This window comes from Gigantopelta aegis, chromosome 3 (assembly GCF_016097555.1).
Source record: "Gigantopelta aegis isolate Gae_Host chromosome 3, Gae_host_genome, whole genome shotgun sequence".
In the NCBI taxonomy this organism is placed as follows: domain Eukaryota; kingdom Metazoa; phylum Mollusca; class Gastropoda; order Neomphalida; family Peltospiridae; genus Gigantopelta; species Gigantopelta aegis.
In genome coordinates this window covers 23,877,090-23,899,415 of record NC_054701.1, presented here as the reverse complement: position 1 = coordinate 23,899,415, position 22,326 = coordinate 23,877,090, and the positions used below count along the sequence as shown (strand labels likewise).

Sequence of the window (22,326 nt, the reverse complement as noted above, 5' to 3'; positions counted from 1 at the left end):
CGTATTTGGTGTTGCTCATAGTTTCATCCATAGATGTTCATTTCAAGGCATGTTAAAAAAACAAAAATCATGTATTAAAAAAAACATTAGCAATGCATTGAGATGAACATTTATAGTTCAGGGGTGGGAATTTGTGAACTGTAAAAAAAGAGGAAATCTAGAGGGTCCCAGAAATTTTTGAAATCATAGGTTAAAATCTGTGCCATCTGACACATTTTGGAGGAAAGTACGATTAAAATGCGAGGAAACGCAATGTTCCGTCAGACGAAAACAGCTGATCTGAGGAGAATTCCCACCCTTGATAGTTTAAAGTTTGTTTTTTGTTTAATGACACCACTAGAGCACATTGATTTATTAATCATCAGCTATTGGATATCAAACATTTGGTAATTTATACATAGTCTTAAAGATGAAACCTGCTACATTTTTCCATTAGTAGCAAGGGATCTTTTATATGCACCATCCCACAGACAGGATAGCACATACCACAGCCTTTAATATACCAGTTGTGGTGCTCTGGCTGGAACGTGAAATAGCCCAATTGGCCCACAGATGGGGATGGATCCCAAACCGACCACACATCAAGTGAGTGCTTTACTACTGGGCTATGAGGAGTAGCTCAGTGGTACAGCACTCGCTTGATGCGTTGTCAGTTTGGGATCGATCACCCCCATTGCGCTATTTCTCGCTCCAGCCAGTGCACCACGACTGGTACATCAAAGGCCGTGGTATGTGCTATCCTGTATGGGATGGTGCATATAAAAGATCCCTTGCTGATAATCGAAAAGAGTAGCCCATGAAGTGGTGACAGTGTGTTTCCTCTCTCAATATCTGTGTGGTCTGATGCCATATAACCATAAATAAAATGTGTTGAGTGCGTCATTAAATAAAACATTTCCTTCCTTATAAAATGCTTAGACCTGTCTCTAACAGTAACACCATACAAAACTGTATGCAGAGATGTGAGGGGCTGGAACAAAAAAGCTTACTGTGGCCGGGGTCCAGGGGCCGCTTAAGGGCCCCTGAAGGAAAATTGTTGTTTGCAACCCCTGGAACTGCCAAAAATTGCATTCAATGCTAACAAATCTAAACTGGTTCTGACTTGTAATATAAGGCATACATCATAAACTTGAAACCGTAAAACATACAAATGAACCTTGTGTGGTCAACAGTATTGAACATATGTCTTTGTTTTTTTAGACGAAATGGAAAAGCGCATTTACTTGTTTCCACATAGCTCTCGCATCCCTGTGCATGAACACAGACTGAGCTTGAGGATAGACAAGAGGTTTTATAACTAAAGGTTTTATAACTGACAAATAAACAAACCTCTGAGAATAATGAAAATTGGTGTCAGCCATTTAGGGATTAAGCAAAAACAAATTCATGTAACTCATTTTGTTTTAGCATAACCCATCATAACCATGTAAATGATGTGCACATTTTTATGCCATATCAAAAAAGATTGACATGCAAACAAAACCACTGTTCTCGCAATTTTCTTAGACTTGATAAACAAGCGACCACCTACCATCATGAAAGTGCTTGGCCGTCTTTTTCCTCAGTGAGTCAATGTCTTCCGCCATCTCGGCCCATTCGAGAACCAGCCTTCTGCCGTACAGATGAGTACTGTGACATAATGCATTGAAGGCTCTCTGAAAACAAATCATATTATTATTAAGTAAATTTTAAAAATGAATCATGCCAAACATCTCACGAAACAGTTAAAAGGTCCCTTTTTTCTTTTTTTTTAAATAGCACCAAAACATGTGAAATCAAGATAAGAGGCCTGGAATCATTGCTTTGCATTATATACACAATAGGGGCGAGATGTAGTCCAGTGGTAAAGTGCTCACTCGATGTGCGGTCGGTCTGGGATCGATCCCCATCGGTGGGCCCATTGGGCTATTTCTCGTTCCAGTCAGTGCACCATGACTGACATATAAAAGGTTGTGGTATGTACTTTCCTGTCTGTGGGATGGTGCATATAAAAAATCCCTTGTTGCTAATCGAAAAAAGTAGCCCATGAAGTGGCAACAGAGGGTTTCCTCTCTCAATATCTGAGGGGTACTTAACCATATGTCTGATGCCATATAACGGTAAATAACGTGTTGAGTGCATCATTAAATGAAACATTTCCTTACATACACACTAGATGTAACCCTTGTTTCGCACACAAACGTTTAGATGTGGTGGCCTTACACTGTGCTTTCCTCCCAAAAATACACCATGTAATTAGTCGGCCTTAATTAGCCACGGCTATGTAAAATGGCTTTCATGTATACAGCCACTTCTGTGTTAAGTTATAATCATAAAGATATCGGTTCGCGTGGAAGTTTTATGTATGGAGTTCATCTTTATTTATTTATGTGTGTACGGTAATCAACTGGAAATGAGTGCCAAAGGATCCTTGCAGCATCTGGCAAGTACAAAATTGGCAGTTGGCAGTGCAGATGAAAAGACGAAAATTATCAGAAGGATTGGAAACTGTTAAATAGTTCTTGCATGTGATATTATAGATAATCATATTATATTCAAATGGGAATGAGTGAGAGTCACTGAGTGAGTCAGTGAAAGAGTCGGTGAACTATTAAGTTCAAGGGCTATAACTCCGTCAAAAATTGGCAAATATCATGAAAGTCAAACTTAATCTGTAACTGTATATGATAAGGCTATAGACAAATATCTCGAGGCACTGCAAAAGAAAAAAGTCAGGAAAAATATTTGTGGGACAGACAGAAAGTCAGAAGAACAGAGAAAAAAAACCTATTGTCCCCTCCAGTTTTGATCGGTAGATGGACTAATAAGAAATCTAGTTTTGTATCACTGAATAATGAGACATGCTCACACACATATTCATAAATTAAATAGTATGGTCTTTAGGGGCTATTAAATGTACTATTACCATGAAGTAAAAGTAAAGTGAAACCTACCTTTGCATCCTGTTTGGTGAGGTAGTCAACAAAGGCAAATCCTCTGTGTGTTCCAGTGCCACTCATTTTCTTAGGTAGTCGTACAGTCTTCAACTGGCCAAACACCCTGTAAGAACACCATGTGTCAAACATTATAACTACATCTTTTCAAGACAAAATCAAGAACATATTTCATTAAACAACATCTGAACAACATATCTTTCTATATAAGTTGTTAGCATAAACTCCCAGACATTACAAAAGAAGAATTCTGGTGCGGAATTAAATGTCTGGCCTACCATTAACCTATTGAGTGTCACTCTTAGTTGCATCCACAGATGTTCATCTTCATGCATCTTAAATATAAAATTAAAAAAAAATTCAATTGAAACAAATAAAGAAAGAAACTTTTAATTTAAAAACAGATTTTAAAACATTTAACCACGCATTGAGATTTTTTGCGAGGGGGTCCATATTTGTTATCTTGAAGTCACACATTTTCATCCTTGCCTCTCCCATCCCTGTTCCTATGGGCCTGCTTTCACACAGACAGACTAGCATAGCTGACAGCCTAAACGAATTGTTTTTTAAAAGTGATGTGTCTGTCCATTGATGGGGGTTGATCCTACACCCTACATACCTTGGAAACACTCTAAAACTGAGCTACATCCCACATCTAAAACATAAAACAATATTATTGTATACTAATAATTATTGTCTACAACACTCTGGTGCCTAAAGCAGATAAATTAAACAGCTGGCTGTACAAACCTAAACAATTCAAACACTTCTTTCTGGTTTGCCTCAAAAGGAATGTTTCGAACTAAGATCTTGGATGATTTTTGTTTGGTTTTTGTCTGTTTCTTTCTCCCAGCAACTTGTGGCTGTCTAAAAAGATAAAAAAATAGGAAATAAAATGAATGCAATGACTAACAAAAATCAATATAACAGGAAGAATAACAGAGCTTTTCTAGTTGAGGGGATTATACAGAATATACAACAGTCAGAGATGCTTTAATCTAAAACATAAAGCATGCTCACTGGGAAAAAGAAGGCAGTTACAGTCACGTGACCAGAACTAGAGGGAGTATGCAGTAGAAGAATTTAGGCCATCCCATTGGCTGTTGGGATGTTCGGACCAGACTACTAGCCGTAGGAGGGGAGTGCACTTGTTTTGAGGACAGGTAATGTGAAAAGAAAATACAACAGTCAGAGATGTTTTAATCTAAAACATAAAGCATGCTCATTGGGAAGGTTTCTGAATCATAAATAGCGTTGGGTGTTTTCTAGGACATTTTAAAGTCCGAGTTGCACACATCAAATGTTTTTCTAATACTGGGTAACTCTGCAACCCTTTGTAGCTAAGATAACAGTTTCAATGGCATTTTCAGACCACATTTTGCAGTTATGTGTAAGAGAACAGTTTAATTTGTCATTATTACACAAATAAATAATTAACTAAAAAACTGTGACAAAAAAGTTGCATGCTGTGGAAAACCAAAAAAACTGTAGCAATCTCCACGGCATTGCCAATTGCCATGGTTAATTGCTAGAGTTGCTTTGATATTTATTGGCCATGATATTAAAAATATTTTTTAACTCGTAGATAGCCATGATATTCATAGACATATTAACTCACAGTGTAACTCTGTTTGATATCTTCAGCTCCAGACTATGACCATCCAGATGTTTGTGTTGTAAAGTTTTCAGAGCCTCCTGCGCACTCAACCTCTGCTTGTACTCAATGAACCCGTACCCCATTGATAACATCTGACCTGAAAAATTAATTTTAATAATTTAAAATTGTGTCATGAATATCTCATAGATAACAGCCAACATTAAAAATTATATCTCATAATGCTTAAAAACAATTGTGTGTTTCTGGATATAAGCCCCCAAAATTATGTAGGTTAGCTTTTTTCTTTTTTACTAATTTCACTCCTACACGTCTAGATAAAATGTTATGAAGGTACTCTTTTCACCTAATATATATTAATTAAAAGCAAAACACCTAAAAAACTAAATAATAATATAGCAAAACAAAGTTAGTGTCGGAACTTTTATCTAGGTAGGGTTTATGGATACACACAATTTACTTAGGCTTAATTAAGATTGATTTCCTTGTTTTAAAAAAGAAGAATATTAAATATTGACAACCAGAAGATATTTCTCACGTAATCATAATGACACCTCACCTTTGTTCAATACCAGTAACATTCAAACTCACCTGGATGCTTGAAGTCTTTCTTTTTGGCAATTGAAACCATTTTAATTTTCCCACATTTCTCAAACATCTGAAATTATGACATAAGCAATTAAATTTTACGGTCACTATACATTTCGGTCTTATAACAGTTCTTTAGGCTTAACCACTCGCAATTATTACTATAAAAATAATGTATCCTAAATTCTTAATGAATGTCTCTTTATTTTATTTGTTTGTAACATGAACATGATGTATTTACTCATATCCAGATATATCCAAATCGCACTTATTTTATTCTTTGAATTTAATGTGGAAATGTCTCATATTAGAGGGACAATCCTGAGTTTGCTGCAATTTTTAAGATGTTATCGTCTAACAGATACTTTTTAACGATTGTAATTACATATCAAATATGTTTTTCTGCATAAAATATTACTGGCTGCATATTAAACGTGTTTCCTAATATTTGTACCAGGTTAAATTTCATTTTATTTCCTAAAATATGTTTTTTCATACATACGAAATTATTTGAAGACAAAATCCAGTTTGGGCTTCTTACAAATATTAAGACGACCAGAAACACATCGAATATACAGACACTGATATTCTAAACAAGAAAATATATTTAATATGTAAGTTTAATCGTAGAAATATTTTATTAGTTGGAAACATCTTACAATGCAGCAAACTCGGGAATGTCCCTTTAATACTGTTTTGAAATTTGCAGATATATCATTCTATTTAACTAGTGCTAAATAAAATTAATAAATAAAAGTAGGTTTATATATCATGTATATAAGATGAGAACTTTACATTTTTAAAATATTTTTAGACATTTTACAATTTTAATTAAAGTCAAACCTTGCGAAGATCGTCTTCTGCGGTGTCAAAGTTGAGATTCTTCACAAACAGTGTGCTCTCGGGTTCCGTCTCTTCCTCACTGTCAGAATCAGAACCTGCTTCATCACTTGGTGTCTGTCAAAAATACATTTGTATCACAAACATTTCAAATACACTAGACCTATAAGTTTTTCCAAAAAGACAGAATATACATTATAATAGTAATGACAGCTCTTGATATTTTTGTCAAGTTCTGATCTTGTATCATACTGACTGACACTTCCATATACAGTGAAACCCCTTTAAACCAGGCACCCTCCTTACCAAGACAAATGTCCAGTTTAAGAGGCATCTGGTTTAGAGTTTTGTTCTGTTTTTTAAAAAGGGACTCTGTAAAACGACTGTTTTTGAGGGAATTCCGGTTTACAGAGTGTCCGGTCTTGAGAGGTTTCACTGTATATGATACACGTGTATATACATGTATTACATAATTATGTTGTCTAACAATAACTAGCATTCAGAGAGCAACTCCTGTAATTAAGAAAATGTCCACAGCCAAAAAACATGCCATTGAAAAGAAACTTAATAAAGGAAAAAAAGCACTGTGGACAATTAAAAACTCCACAGCACTGCTGATTGCCGTAGGCAATTGCAGGAGTTGGAGAGTACTCCTAAAGCAATACATGTTCCCTACTGGACTCAGTTCAAAAGCCATAACTCTGTAAAAAAATGGGTAAATGGCCATTAAAGTCAATCTTGTTCTGTAACAGTACATAATAAAGCCACACCCAAAATTTCAGCTTAATATCTTAAGGCATTGCAAAAAACGTCTGGAAAACAGTTTAATTTCTCTTACAATTCAAGGGCCATAACTCTGTCAAAAATGGGTAAATCACCATGAAAGTCAAACTTGATTTGTAACCATACATGATAAAGCTATATACAAAATTTCAATTCAATATATATATTGAATAATTGCGGAAAAAAAAAAAAGAGTCCAGAAAACAGTATGTGGGAGAGACAGATGGACAGACAGACAGAAAGAGAGACAAAGAGACAGATGGACAGACAGACAGAAAGAGAGAGAGAGACAGATGGACAGACAGAATGATGGTAACAAAACCTACAGTCCCCTCAGACTGAACTGGTAGGGAATTAATAATATGTTTATTTAATACATAAGTGTAAATGTTCTAATCTAAAGGCTAAATGTATTTTACACTACCTAATTAAAATAACTTTGGTCAGTATTTTAATAGAATTGAAATGTAGTAAACTACACTTTTTTTAAAAGACATTCATCAGACATTTTATGACGAACCTTTGTGCTAACTTGACTGGTCTCCCCAGTAGTTTCAGTCTTGTCACCTTCTTCCATGGGCGCCTCAGGTTCCGATTTGAACACACCAACTGGGGCCCATTCGAGATACAGTGGAAGATGGTGGAACTGAAATGGTAATACAGTTTAGTAAACAATGGGATAGAGCTAGCTCTGGGTGAGCAGAACATTTTGACAAATTATCTATTAAATTTCAAACATTATAGAAACCCAGTTATTTTCTAACAAAATATTAATTATTACATGGAATTACATGTATTTTGCCAACTTAAAATAAAAATTCACCACTTGTTTTTAAAACTTGCAAATGGCAAATGTGACGAGGGCAAGAGATAGATCGGATGGGAGATAACTCAATCGTTTAATGTAGGATCTAGTCATCTGTTAAATTGTCTAAAACATATAACATTATATATGTAACATTAAGAAGCTTCCTGAAATTGTGTGTTACGTTATGTTTAAGTGTTAAAGACAATATTATATTGATAGTAGTTAGTATCAACTAACACTGAGGTGATTGCCTTATTAATTGTGGTATCAAAACCTATGGTATGTGCTGTTCTGTCTGTGATAAAGTTTAATTTCAAACAACATGGCTGCCGTCTAATAATGTCAGACAATGCTCATGTTACACAATGTAATCAAGTTATAATTCTTACAGCAGTTACTTATACTCACTGCATGTTTAATGGCCTCCAAATTACAACTTACTTATTGACCACTAAAGCTACATGTCCATGTAATTCAGTGATAGAAATAAGAAGAAATTTTCACTAGTCCACTAGACAAACACATCTAGAAATCTACTTGTCCGACAATTGTTTTACTTGTCCAAATAAATAGTTTGTTTTATTCAAGTAGAAGGATAATATTTTTCATTGCTCAAAATGAAACTTCATTGAACATTTTCACTTGTCCACTGGACAACCACTAAGGTACACTTTGTTTGTTCGAGCAGAATTTCGCTTGTCAGGACAAACAGACAAGTGCTTATTTCGAACACTGTAATTAATTTTTAATCAACTTTAAAATTATTTGTCACTTATTTAAGTTGAATAAAATAAACATTTATAAAATGTTACAGTATTCTCTGAGACTGGCAAAGTTAGTTCTAACAGCTGCATAGCTATTAAATCGGGGGGTAAAAAAAAAAACTAAAACAGTTACCTTTGTGTAGGCCAGCTTTGTAAAGCCTGCCCGAGCTTCAGTAGGCTCAATGTATTCTATGATGGCGCAGATCCCAGATGGTGGTATAACCAGACGGCGAACCGTGCCAAATTTCTCAAACAACTCTCGCAGTTCCTCAGCACTAGTTCCAGCTGGCAGATTCTTGGCCAAAATAACAGTTTTACTTCTTGCTGCAGCCGCCTAGTGAAACAAGAAATGAAGGAAATGGTTTATTTAACAACGCACTTAACACATTTTATTTACGGTTATATGGCGTTGACATATGGTTAAGGACCACACAGATATTGAGGGAAGAAACCCGCTGTAGCCACTTCATGGGCTACTCTTTTCGATTAGCAGCAAGGGATCTTTTATATGCACCATCCCATAGACAGGATAGCACATACCACGGCCTTTGATGTACCAGTCGTGGTGCACTGGCTGGAACAAGAAATAGCCCAATAGGCCCACCAATGGGGATCGATCCCAAACTGACGCGCATCAAGTAAGCGCTTTACCACTGGACTATGTCTTGCCCCTATCTAGTGAAACAAGAAATAGTAGTAGTAAGAAACACTACTAAAAAACAAATCTATCTGAACATTTTATGTAGATTGTTTTATGATGAATAGTATCAAGAAGATGACCTAATAGCTTGTCTAAAGGCATATTTTTGTTGTACAAATTAACATTTGTTAGTTACAATTAACATAGTAAATATATTTATTCCAATTAACCATGCTAGAAGGCACATATTGAACAGATAATGTATGAAGAGAGTTACTTTTCTAAGAGAGACATTCAAGTATTTTTAAGAAAAACAGATAAACAGTGGGGTTTTTTTTTTAGTATCAATTAAATTTCAGTACATATGAAATAGTTTATTGTTATTTTAAAGTATTTCTATTACCTGACTAAAACTGTCAAGTGAAACTGCATTCTGTATGAGGAATTCCCTTGTTTCAGCTACTATCTGTGTTTCTCCCAGCGCCATCCGAACACCAAGACTCTCCTTTCCTTCCTGAAATATTTAACGTTACTAGCCTACATTTTTAAAACATACATTTAAATTTAGCATTGCCCAAAACCTATAAAAAAACACACTGTTAGTACAACATGGCTCAGTAATGAAATTTGTTCCTACTTAATAAATATATTTTTAACAGCTGTGAAAAGAAGCAGAATCTTCCAAATACAGTGAATCCTGTCTATACTGGACCCTCAACAAACCAGAATCCTGTCAAAACTGGCCAAGTTTCATGGTGCCAAATTTTTTTAATTCTAACATGTGACTCTCACAATTTAGTTGCAAAGGTTATATGACTATATTTTGTTAGATCCAAAGTATTTAAAGTTTAAAACTTGATATAGTTTATTTTTGGTAATACAGTCAAACTTAATTATCTACACTCTTTAATCTTGGAAGTCAAGGAAATCTTAAGGTAGAAAAATTGTTCAACAGCATAATTTTCACCAATAACTTTCATTATGTTTATCTCCAACCATCAATCTTTTCAGCTTGTTGCTTTGGTCCCTTCAGTATTATGATAATGAAGTTTGATTGTATTACCATTAACAAAATAAGTCAACTTTTAACCTTTAATTATTTTAGATCTAAAGACTAAGGTCTTATATTCGAAAATAAAAAGTTAAAATTAACAAAATAAGATGTTAAAAACTCCGATTTTAATCTCACCATGACAAAATTTTAACTTAGAAATTCAACTTACTGCATCAAGTATTTTACTTTTACTGGTTGCAAACTTTTCTGCCATAACATCAGCTATTGCATTAGCACCAAGAAAAAGAGTATTCCAATTGTAGGAGCTGAAAAATATAACATTTCAATAAATATTGGTAAGCATATTGGTAGAAACAAAAAATGTTTTATAAAAAATACAGCTAAATACATAAACTTAGCACTGAGCTAAAGAACAAGGAATGTTATATTTAATGATGCAGTCAACACATTTTAATCAGTGATATGGCATGAGACATATGGTTAAGGATCACAAAGATAATGAGAGAGGAAACCCCCTTTTGCCATGCAATGGACAACTCTTTTCGATTACAGCAAGGGATCTTGTATATGCCCCATCTCACAGACAGGATAGTACATACTATGGTCTTTGTTAAATCAGTCATGGTACACTGGCTAGAATGTGAACTAGACCAATGGGCCCATCAATGGGGATCAATCCTAGGCGAGTCCTTTAATACTGAGCTACACCCTGCCCTAACACTGAGCTAAATGTAATAATTGCCATAAGAAAAGTAATACCTATATTATCTCAGCTTCTGACATCCAACAAAGTGAAACAAAACCAGGATTAAGCCAAATGGACACAGTGACATCTTTAGCCAGTTATTATCCATCAAACATGAATTAAAACACATCTTTAATTTGTAAGAAAAGATACAATTCAGTTGTTATTATGCATTATAAATTTCACAACCATAGCTTAACACATCATTTTCTACAAGCACATTTAAACTTTGTAATATAACTACTTTATGAAAACACTAAATTTACAATACCTCTTGGCTAGAGATTTTTTCTCAGCTTCTTTCTTTTTCTTGAATGATGATTTCTCTGAAACATGAAACAAACATCATACAGTTATTTCATAATGAATGTTTAATGACAATCCAGCACAAACATAAACATCGGCAATACATTGAGTGTCATAAAAGCCAGTTATTTGATAAATATATATCACAATAATATATTTAATTACAATGATGATGAGTTTACAGTCTATTGTATTTGTAATATCAAAATTAATTTTAATCCATTATTTAATTTGTGAAATAATATCATTTACCTGCCAATTCCATTTCTTCAGTTTTGGGTTTGCCTGGCAGGATGTGTAACATTCTCCCCTAAAAAAAAAGAAGAAAAAAAAAAAGAAGCAAATTATAAAAATATCTTCATTTTTTCTTCATGATAAAACATTCTCATTGTAAATGTCTTTAAAAATACAGCCAATACACTGTTTCATTAGTTTTATGGTAACCAAATTATAAAGAAGGAATAAAATTGACCAAAGTGAGTAACATTTTATATCCTTGTGACAACACACATATAATAATATAATAATGTTGATTTAATATAATTATTTTTAAATTGTTAGGGGCAGATCCAAGTTTTTAAACACAATGACACATTTTTTATTATTACAGTCATTTTTGATAATTTAAATAAAAAGTACTTCCATTTTATTGTTTAAAATATCAATTTTCATACATCTTAAGCGCTTCTAGCCATTTTGGTTTTTGTAATACCCCAAAATACATTTTTCAGAATTCTAAAAACACACATACATTTGAGAAGTAATGATTACTGAACCAACTCTAGACTATTTTCAAGACGGTATATCTCTGTTTAAACATCACACACTTTAGTTTCACTCTGTGTTACAGGTTTGTACTTAGTGTCCATTTTCACGAGTTGAAACTAGAGTCTGCGCCTTTAAGGCCAACAGTTTACCTGGAAGACTGTTCCATCAAGCTGTGTGAAAGCCGTGACTGCATGTTCTGGCATCATAAACGTGATGTGGGCAAAACCTTTAATCTTCTTTGTGAGTCGATCTACTGGCAAATTCACCTCAGTTAACGGACCTGAGCAGAATAAACAGGTTGTCCATCACATGAGAATACATTTTATATAACAACTACATACAAAACACTTTACAGACAACTGTTTGCTTGTTTATTCTATTTAACGACACCACTACATTGATTTAGGAGTCATCAGCTACTGGATGTCAAACATTTGGTCATTTTGACATTTATTCTTAGAGAAGAAACTGCTATATGTTTTCATTAGTAGCAACAAATCTTTTAAATGCACTATCCAACAGACAGGATAGCACCTACCACAATCTTTGATATGGAAGTCGTAGTACACTGGTTCCAACTAGAAATAGCCCTACCGAGAATGGCGTATCTTTGGTACCACAGAATGCATGGATAAAGCGCTCACTGATAAACACCTTCATGCATTAAAATCAAGTAAACACTATTTATTAATGACACCAAAGAGAAAACGTTTGAGGCATGTTGATTTCACTTTTTACATTAATATGTTTCTTGTTTTAACTAAACTCACCGAAGGTTTTAAACAACTCTTCCAAATCATCCTCCGTACACGTATAAGAAAGATTTCTCACAAATAAACGTCCAGACTGAAAATACAAAAGGACATATCAGACTGAGTCGTATAATGGATGACAGACATCACAATAAGTCTAGCTAAGCCTGAGACCATGTCTCTGAACATACAGACCACAGTAATTATGGTGGAATAAAGGAATCTCACAATTTGTAAACTCTTTGACGAAAGGTTAATTTTCAAAAATATAAAACATTATTTGAAAAGTTCACATTAAGAGAACAATAACTTAATATTTTACTTCTTTAATTGTTTAGTTCATTCTTCTTTTCTTTTTTAAATGCACAAATCGCATTTACAAACTTTACGTTATCTAATGAAAATCTGAATGTACATTTGCCGCTTCATCAGAAAGATGACAAATAAAGGGTATTTTATACTTTTATCTTACTAACAATGTAGAACAAACAACTGCCTCTAATAGTTCACTAATGGAGGTTTGGCTTTCCATAAAAGGCTTATAACTTACTTAACTTATTATAAATGTTAAAGACAATTTAAACATTCCTCAACATTTTTTTCCCCCATAATAATTAGATTAATTGTTATTTATATTACCTCTGCAATACCCTCTTCTTCATCCATTCTGCCTTGTTGCTGCAAAATAAAATGTATACATATTTTAAATGAATCTTTGTGAACCCTATTTGGGAGAAATTAGATGCTGTAAAGTAATCAGATAGAGCATGATTCTGCAGAGTGAAATGAAATTATTGTCAACATCGAACTTAGCATTATCATGGTTGTAGTCATTTAAAGGTGAGGTTGGGGGTTACGTTGTTGTTGTTCTTCTTCTTTCTTTTTTTTGGGGGGGGAGGGTAAAATCTTTTTGTGTTTGTAAAGATCTGATTCCAACTAAACTCTTATTGCATTTATTTTTAAAAAAAACATTTTTGAAATTTCTTACTTCATAAAAAAACAAGTATAATTGTTATGTCACAGTCAGAACAATCAATATCAAAGAATGTTTACCCTCTCACATTAGCGTATTAGCACAAACAAATTATTACAATAAAACTGAATTCATTTTGGTTTACAAACTTTAATTTCAATATAATTAAATAAGGAAACAAAGACCAGACCAGACCAGACCAGATATTTATTCAGTTACTGAGGCCATATGACCAAGATAACTACTTTTAAAACAAATAAATCATTTATGTGTCTACAAATTACAATACATGTATATTCAATTATTAATTTCAATATAACATTAATTTCAATATATTTAAATAAGAAAACAAAATATGCTCCAAAAAACAAATTCAATGTTTATGAGAAGAAAAAAACACTATTATTATTATTATTATTATTATTATTACTATAAAACTTTTTTTGTTACTTAACAGAATAAATGAAGCTCTCACAATTTTTAACTCCCACGGTTTTGGCTTTGGTTCTGCAACATCAGCGGTTTCATCGGACTGTTTGGACTGTTTCAGAAAGACCCGGTGGGTACCTTCAGAGAAGGAAGGAAGGAAGGAAATGTTTTATTTATCGACACACTCAACACATTTTATTTACACTTACATGGTGTCAGACATATGGTTAAGGACCACACAGATATAGAGAGAGGAAACACGCTGTCGCCACTTCATGGGCTACTCTTTTTGATTAGCAGCAAGGGATCTTTTATATGCACCATCCCACAGACAGGATAGTACATACCACAGCCTTTGTTACACCAGTTATGGAGACTAACTGGAACGAGAAATAGCCCAATGGGCCCACCGATGGGGATCACCTTCAGAGATGACAAAATGAAAAATGAAAAAGCTTAACAAATTAAGCAGGAATAATATAAGAATGAAGGAAGGAAATGGTTTATTTAACGACGCACTCAGCACATTTTATTTACGGTTATATGGTGTCAGATACATGGTTAAGGACAGATATTGAGAGAGGAAACCCACTGTCGCCACTTCATAGGCTACTCTTTTCGATAAGCAGCAAGGGATCTTTTATATTCACCATCCCACAGACAGGGTAGCACATACCATGGCCTTTGATATACCAGTTGTGGTGCTCTGGCTGGAACAAGAAATAGCCCAATGGGCCCTTCGACGGAGATCTATCCGACACCGGCCACGCAACAAGCGAGCGCTGTACCACTGGGCTAGATCCCGCCCCAATATAAGAATAAGTACTGAACAGTAAGAACGAGCTGACACTGCAGTCCAATAGGGAGGATATTTCAAGGGGGGATGCCAAATTAGGACGGCCCAAAATGCATGTTAAAACAAATTTTTTTTGCCTCTTTTATAATACTGTTGTTTTTTGTTTTATTTTTATAAAAACCTCTGAATATAAAACTTTAAAGAAAGTACTTTTTCGGTTGCATGCATTCTGATCATCAAAACCTATTTGAAATTTTTGGGGGGTAATCATGTAACAGTGGATTATGTGAGATGATAATGGGTAAAATACTTTCGGTTGTGTGATTTTTGCCAACAAGCTACCAAAAACGATTGCTTCCATGAAATCTGAAGGCCTATCTATGGCATGACAACAAAGTAAGAATTACACTTCTCAAGTGGAATGGGGCAGAGATCCTCCCTCACCCAATTCCTATTCACCTGCACAGGACACAGATGGGAAAGGCTACACACTATTCATGAAATTCCATTAATCATCTTTCAAATTTAAATATTCTACCGAACATTTACAGGGCAAAGATGGGCATGGCTACACATTACTCATACAGTTCCATCAATCGACTTTTCAAATCAAAGTATTCTACCTGACAATGACATTTCAAATGGATAACCTTTGTGACACATTACACTTCATATAATGTCCTACATGTTGAGTGCTTCTGTCATTTTGCAACTTAATGAAACAAGTTGTGTTTTAAAATATTTCGGAAATCTCTTTCAACGGATTATCAAAGTGCATATAATGAACAATGCTTACCAGCAACTTACCAATAAAATTTTTGTTTCTTCCCATCGCTTGCTCGAGGACTTTTTCATTTGCAAATTCTACATATGCAACACCTAAAAGAATATGAATTAAAGAGAATAAACTCAAAAGTAAAATATAATCAATTAGTTAAAATATAATCTACAAAATTAATATAATGCTACACCACAAAGTATGCTTCAAGTTTTTTGTTGTTTTGGGTGGGGTTTTTTTTGCAATTTTATAACACTGAACTAAGACTGTTCAATCACATTTCTGGGGCAAAATTTAAAAGACAAAGAAAAAAAAAGATTTTTAACAAACTATAAGCTGGACCCCATAACCTCCATCATTAATCATGGGTTGAAATTAGCCAAAATTCTTGCCAGATATTCGGTCCGGCAAGCTATACATTCTGTCGGCCCGAATCAAACGCTACCAGACCAAACATGATCAACTCAAATGAATGTGTGAATATAAATGTAAAATACAGGACAACACGCAAAGAAATCTCACAGCCGTCTTTCAACCCTGTACAAAAATATATGAATACTACATTTTAACAAAATCCAGGCAAATGTTTCTATGCATGACTAAAATTAAAAACATCAATTTAGTGAAATACCAATGGGTCTTTTCTGAGAATTCCTTGGTATTCTTATACTTGTTGGTTTCAAGGGCTTGAAAAATTCGTGGATTGCTTTCTGCAATAAAATAAAAAACATTCTTCAGTGACTCTCTATATATCAGATATATTCATAGTCAATACAGTGTAGTTTTTTGTTGCATTTTTAATTTTAGAATTTTTACAAAATGAATGAAGGCTTAAAAAAAATTAAAATATTAGTTACACAAATCAAATGGCTACAAGTATTATAGATGTGAGAATGAATCAAAGATTATTCTCAATAATAGTGCATTGCAGCCCAGTAATAAACTGCAATATAATTATATGGTAGATGGTAGACCAGTTACTATCAATAATTAATATATTATATTAGGCAAATTTGTTAAGATATTTTGTTACCGCACGTCACGCACTGAATAAACATACCTCTCCAAAAAACTGCTTCATGCCTCTCATTTTTATCACAAATCTTTTACTGGTGTCAGTCTTCTAAAACAGAAGGAAAAAACAAAAATTATATTTATATTTTAGGTGGTCTGATCATTTTGCAAATGCACAACATACATATTACCTACACTTTGTTAGCCTGTGGTCAACAATTATAGTACAAGTGTCAATTATTAAAGGGACATACCCTAGTTTTTTTTAAACACTAAGGCATACTTTTTACTATTAGAGCTGTTTTTGATAACTGAAATCATACTTTACTTAGATTTTATTGTTTAGATTATCCATTTCCACACATTCAGAGTGTTTTTGGTCATCCTGGTGTTTTTAATATCACAAAATGCATTTCTCATATTTTTAAAAATGCACGTGTGTCTGAGAAGTAACAGTTATGGGTTGATTTTTAGAGGGTGGTATTTCACCATTTCAAAGTCACAGACTCATGTTTGACTCAATTGTAACTTTATCCAAATGTGTTACAGGTTTGTAGATTAACTAAACTTAGTGCTAATTTTCATGGGTTGAAACTAGGGTCTGTCCCTTTAAGAAAATTATACATGTTTTATTAGTTTGGATCTCATATTTTGAGTGAAAAACAGTGAACATCGAATACAAATATAAAAAATAAAACCCAATTAAGGTTTTCTGGTCATAGCCTTTAAAAATCAACACAAGATACTGTAGTAGGTAATGGTAAGAAAATCAATTAGGAGGTTTGGTGAAATATTGATTGAAGATGCTGCAAATTATATGGCTGGTGACTTTTTAACATTTCTAACAAAGTAGGCCTAATCACAAATAAAAACTAAACCTGAACAAATGTTTAACTTACCCAGAAATATAATGGAAGGAAAAAAAAAGAAATATGTTATTAATGACATTTCAGCACATTTAATGCTAGTAGGCCAAATTTACACAGGTTGTTTACGTCTCAAGTACAGGTGTCTGTCTTCATGTATTTACAATGCTTAAATACTTGCATATAAAAATAACAGGGGACGGGATGTAGCTCAGTGGTAAAGCACTCGCCTGATGCACAGTTGATTTGGGATCGATCCTCATCGGTGAGCCCATTGGGCTATTTCTCGTTCTAGCCAGTGCACCACAACTGGTATATGAAAGACCGTGGTATTTGCTATCCTGTCTGTGGGATGGTGCATATAAAGATCTCTTGCTACTAATGAAAAAATGTAGCAAATTTCTTCTCTAACACTATATGTCAAAATTACCAAATGTTTGACATCCAACAGCCAATGATTAATAAATCAATGTGCTCTAGCGGTTTCATTAAAACAAAAACTTTTAACTTTTAATAAAAACTGGTTATTTTTAAACTTCGTCATGAGCCAGAGGAAACTTGTTTCCACAATATAGGCTACTCCTACAGATAAGCAGCAAGGGATCTTTTATATGGACTTTCCTCATATTCCTGATATTAATCAGAATGAGAAAAAATCAAATCCATCGAGTGAGATTGATCCTACAACTCATTACACGTCAGGCAAGCACTCTACCACTGAGCTACATCCTGCACCGTAATGGAGGAAAATCGAGCAACAACAAAACTAAATTCAAACCTTGTCTTCAGTGTGAAGATTCTTCTTATCAGACCTTGTCTCATCTTGTTCAATTTTCTTCCCCTTTCCTGTTTTTCCTGTTTCACTCACACCATCACTTGCAGAGTCTGTTGGTTTGTTTTTTAATTTGACTTTTTTAGATTTTTCATCAACATTTTTACTAGAGTTATCTTTGTCCATTTTAATATTTTTCTGTTGTAAAGTCCCGAATATTTCATCATCATCTGAATCATCACTCAATTCTTTTGTCTTTTTCAATAACTGTTTCTGTTTAGATTTTACTTTTGTCTTTTTTTTATGTTTTGCAGTTTGAGTTTCTTCATCTGAATCACTTGAATCAAGTAACAGTTTAGAAGTTTTCACCTTGGATTTTAAATACTGAAAGTCAAAGAAAAGAGGTGCTAAAATCTGTATGACTATACAAAGTCTAAAACATATCTATGACTAATTAAAAAAGAAAACCCCCAAAACAGAACATTGTAGCTAGGAATGAACAGGATTAAAATGCAAATTTCCTAAGGAATAAATGGTAATTAGTGTGGCTAGACAAATAGTTTTGTTTTGCTGTAAGGATCTACTAAACCAGTTTTCAAGATAAGAGACAAGATGACTGGCTAAGTCATCCAGAAAAAAAGGAATACAATTTAGTCTCCTTTTGTTAATTAATAATAACAAACTGCTTCTTTGTTAGCAGTGAAACAAGAATTTTGCAGAATTAAATATCTCACCTACCATAAACTTTTTCAGTGCAATGTGTTGAACATCCATAGGTGCAACTATAAACCAAGTTTTACTGACCTATTTCTTATAGTTTTTTTTCACACAAAACTATAACATTAAAATTTCAAATGTTGATGCTGTTGTCACCGCTGCAATCGGAAAAGTAATACCAATACCTAACCTTATTAATTAGTAAATGTGAGACAAAGGTAACCACTATCCCTGTAATGGGAAAAACATTTCCCAGTAAGAACAGAACATTTGTCAAATAATTTTGGATGTTCTCAAAATTAGATAACACTACTTTAACAAATATTTTTTTTACCTCTAAATCTGAAAGACCTGTCTTGCTAGCAATTGATTCCTTCATTTCACATGACTCATCTTCTGCATCCTCTGAAAGAAATCAATTTAAAACATATTTGCTAGATTAAAGAGTAATTTACAATGGTATAAATTATTTATAAATAATCAAAACAGGATTCCATTTCCTGTCATAATGAAAACCAATTTATCAAAGCATTTGCTTATGAACTTCATCTGAAAAAACACTTTATTAAGTTCATAAACATATCATATGAGACTGGGGTGTCCAGGGCAAACTGTCTCCCAGTGCTGAAGAAAATCTTTGAATTCAGGCAAAAAACAATCAAAACATTCAAACAAACTAAGCTCTTCTACCTTTTCAACAGGTATTTTCATAATTCAACTCACAATATTAGTTGTAATCCAGGTAACATTTGCAACATTATATAACTGTTTAGTTGGAAAGCTAAGATGAATAAACATTGTTATCTAGAATGATCCTCTATGAATTGGTAAGAAAATATCCCCCCCCCCCCCGCTCCCCCGGAAACAAAAGGTTTATGGACATACTAATGGAAGTACGGACAGCCAACGCTATCCCATAATATGACTCGTCAAAGTTGGGCGTATAAAAAATAAATAAACCTTTTTCTGATGTTATTTCTTCTTCTTCTGGCATTTCTGCTTCTGAAGAGGAAGCTTCGAATATCACATCATTTCTTCCTTTGTTGACAGGGGACGTAACTGTTGCAGTTTTTATGGCATCATTACTCCAAACAGGTTTAGTACCAACATTTTGATGAGCATCCAAAAATTCTTGAAATTTGGGGTCATCTTTGAGCTAATGAAAGAAGAAATAGAACACAAAACACTCACTCTTTAAAATTTGTTGCAAAAGAAATATATATTTTTGAGAAAGCTTAAAATCTTTTAAATTTTAATATATATATAGGGCCTAAATAAGAACAGAATTTGTTCAAGTTACGAATAAATTTCTAGGTTATTGTGGTAATCAGTATTAACTATTAGTTGTGACCTTTTTACTTCAGTTTTGCATATCTGTAGTAATAAAATAATTAACCCATGTGATAATTTAGTGTATTAACCTGGTTAATAATGGTATGCAAATTTGCAAGGTCTCTAGATAATGTGTTGCTGTGGATAGGTCATTTGTTTACAAACCAACAAGATCTGTATATCTGAGCATAACATTTTCAAAGATTTTGTTAAAATGCATTACGTCAAACTAATTTGTGCTAATCGTGATGACATCCTATTCCCGATGGTGGTGACTTTAGTACTGTGATTTACTAAGAATTTAATTAAAATGTTATTTTAGAAGAGTTATAGGATAAATAGAATTTGCTACTCATGTTTTGTAATATGTAAAATATCAACCTCGTCTAGTTAATCAGTATTTGTCAAGGCTCTGCCGAGACAAATACCGATTAATATAGACGAGGTTAATATTTTACATATTAAAAAATACTTGTAACAAATCCTCTATTGACAGAACTTACATCTCCAAGAATTTCATTCAACTTTTCATCTTTGGCTTTCTTCTTTTTCTTTTTCTGAAACAAAGTTCAATAAATAAAGAAATGGTATAAATTTGATTTATTTCTGAAATCAATACATTTAATAGGTAAAAATGTATAATATATTTGAGCATTATTTAATCCCTATCTTTCTGTTTTCTATCTTTTTCTTTTGAAAATCCACTAACCAAACATAAGAGTAACATTTAGGCAAATAACAGTTACACTAATTCCTGTAGCTGTAACAGCAAAACAAACAGAACAGAAATGTTCGTTTCAGTATTCAATTTCAGGGCTAGCTCTAGCACTCGCCAAATTCACCAATTGCGAATTTCAAAAACAACTGGTGAATTTTATTTTAATTTGGCGAAATAATTTTATGTAATAATTGATATTTTGATACAAAATAACTGGGTTTTTGCAATTTATTAAAGCGGCAGTATCCAGAATATTTTTTATTATTTAAGCATATAGAACAGAAAATCCAATTATATTTGGTGCATATATGACAAAGCACTCCGCATTGAATCCACTACGCTGGCTTATCTAGGTCAAAAACAAAGCCAGTATTTCAAAAGTGGGACACTTTTGACGGGCTCCTACCAATCTCGGTTTTCATTGGCTTATCACAAGTGTGGAATTCCCCAACAAAAGATCACATGAGATTTCGCAATTTTTGAACAAATTTAACTATCTTGATTGAGGGGTCGTCTCATATCGCCAAAACATATTTATATCCATAGAGGTATGGTACAACGCCTTTCCAGGGGTCGGTGGATGGGGGATTTGCCTTAAAATTTTGACAGTGGCCAGCAGTTGGTATATGCGTTACATGTAAGGGGGTGTTAATAATTACGTAATGCTCTAAGGGTAGAGGAAGAGGGTGTTGTGTTCGATTTACGTAACATTTATCAAGACTACATGTTATTTCTATTCATTACTTAGACCTAAAAAGGTGTTTTATGTTTCAATTTATTTATTTTTTAGCTTGGGCAGGTAAGGGTTTCGACGCCCAATACTCGCACCCTGCACATGCACCCGTTTCCTCTTAAACCAATATGCTCTAACATTGATGTCGTGAAACAACACAAACTAACTTTACCCTTTCCAAACGAAAGAATATTTATTTGAATTTGTCGATTTTAACACACTTAAAATTAAGAAATGAAAACGTTCATTGTCTACGTTAGTATATTTTATTTTTAAAATATAAATATGATCAATGTGTTACTAGTATATAAACTAAACTTTGAAGTTCTACTAACACTTTATAAAATATTAATTCTGAAATAGGAAGATATGATTGTCGATAATATGTTGTTAAGATCAACCCGGTTTTAACAAAAGACTCTAGTACCATATCCTTAACCGAACGTTCTTCGTACAGCGTAAGATTTCTCATTTCATTTTTTGAGACGAACCCTACAATTTCAAATCCACAAGCGCACGTGTTAACTGAAACTGACAACAGGCTGTCGTTTGTGCTTTGCCAAGCAATGGCGGTACAGGCGACAAATCGAGCGTATACTTTTAACGATCTCCGTTCATGGCTAACACACGAGAGTTTTTTA

The 22,326-nt window shown here is 33.6% G+C and overlaps 1 protein-coding gene across 2 annotated transcripts in view; it reads right to left on the bottom strand.

Annotated features, from left to right (window-relative positions):
- The window catches only part of LOC121367728 (probable RNA-binding protein 19), a 32,953-nt gene that overhangs the window by 274 nt on the left and 10,353 nt on the right, over positions 1 to 22,326 (bottom strand). Inside the window, exons 4-26 of one of the 2 annotated variants that reach the window (XM_041492067.1) lie at positions 20,738 to 20,791; positions 19,863 to 20,058; positions 19,237 to 19,307; positions 18,192 to 18,569; positions 16,594 to 16,656; positions 16,165 to 16,243; positions 15,563 to 15,634; positions 14,006 to 14,097; positions 13,197 to 13,235; positions 12,576 to 12,651; positions 11,955 to 12,085; positions 11,290 to 11,347; positions 11,003 to 11,057; positions 10,195 to 10,291; positions 9,375 to 9,485; positions 8,465 to 8,665; positions 7,280 to 7,405; positions 5,980 to 6,093; positions 5,140 to 5,206; positions 4,552 to 4,687; positions 3,684 to 3,800; positions 2,934 to 3,039; positions 1,532 to 1,655 (exon numbers count right to left, since the gene is read on the bottom strand). In XM_041492067.1, the coding sequence (XP_041348001.1) occupies positions 1,532 to 1,655; positions 2,934 to 3,039; positions 3,684 to 3,800; positions 4,552 to 4,687; positions 5,140 to 5,206; positions 5,980 to 6,093; positions 7,280 to 7,405; positions 8,465 to 8,665; positions 9,375 to 9,485; positions 10,195 to 10,291; positions 11,003 to 11,057; positions 11,290 to 11,347; positions 11,955 to 12,085; positions 12,576 to 12,651; positions 13,197 to 13,235; positions 14,006 to 14,097; positions 15,563 to 15,634; positions 16,165 to 16,243; positions 16,594 to 16,656; positions 18,192 to 18,569; positions 19,237 to 19,307; positions 19,863 to 20,058; positions 20,738 to 20,791 (2,563 nt within the window). The remainder of the gene's footprint in view (positions 1 to 1,531; positions 1,656 to 2,933; positions 3,040 to 3,683; positions 3,801 to 4,551; positions 4,688 to 5,139; positions 5,207 to 5,979; positions 6,094 to 7,279; positions 7,406 to 8,464; positions 8,666 to 9,374; positions 9,486 to 10,194; positions 10,292 to 11,002; positions 11,058 to 11,289; positions 11,348 to 11,954; positions 12,086 to 12,575; positions 12,652 to 13,196; positions 13,236 to 14,005; positions 14,098 to 15,562; positions 15,635 to 16,164; positions 16,244 to 16,593; positions 16,657 to 18,191; positions 18,570 to 19,236; positions 19,308 to 19,862; positions 20,059 to 20,737; positions 20,792 to 22,326) is intronic. The other variant, XM_041492068.1, reaches the window with a different exon arrangement.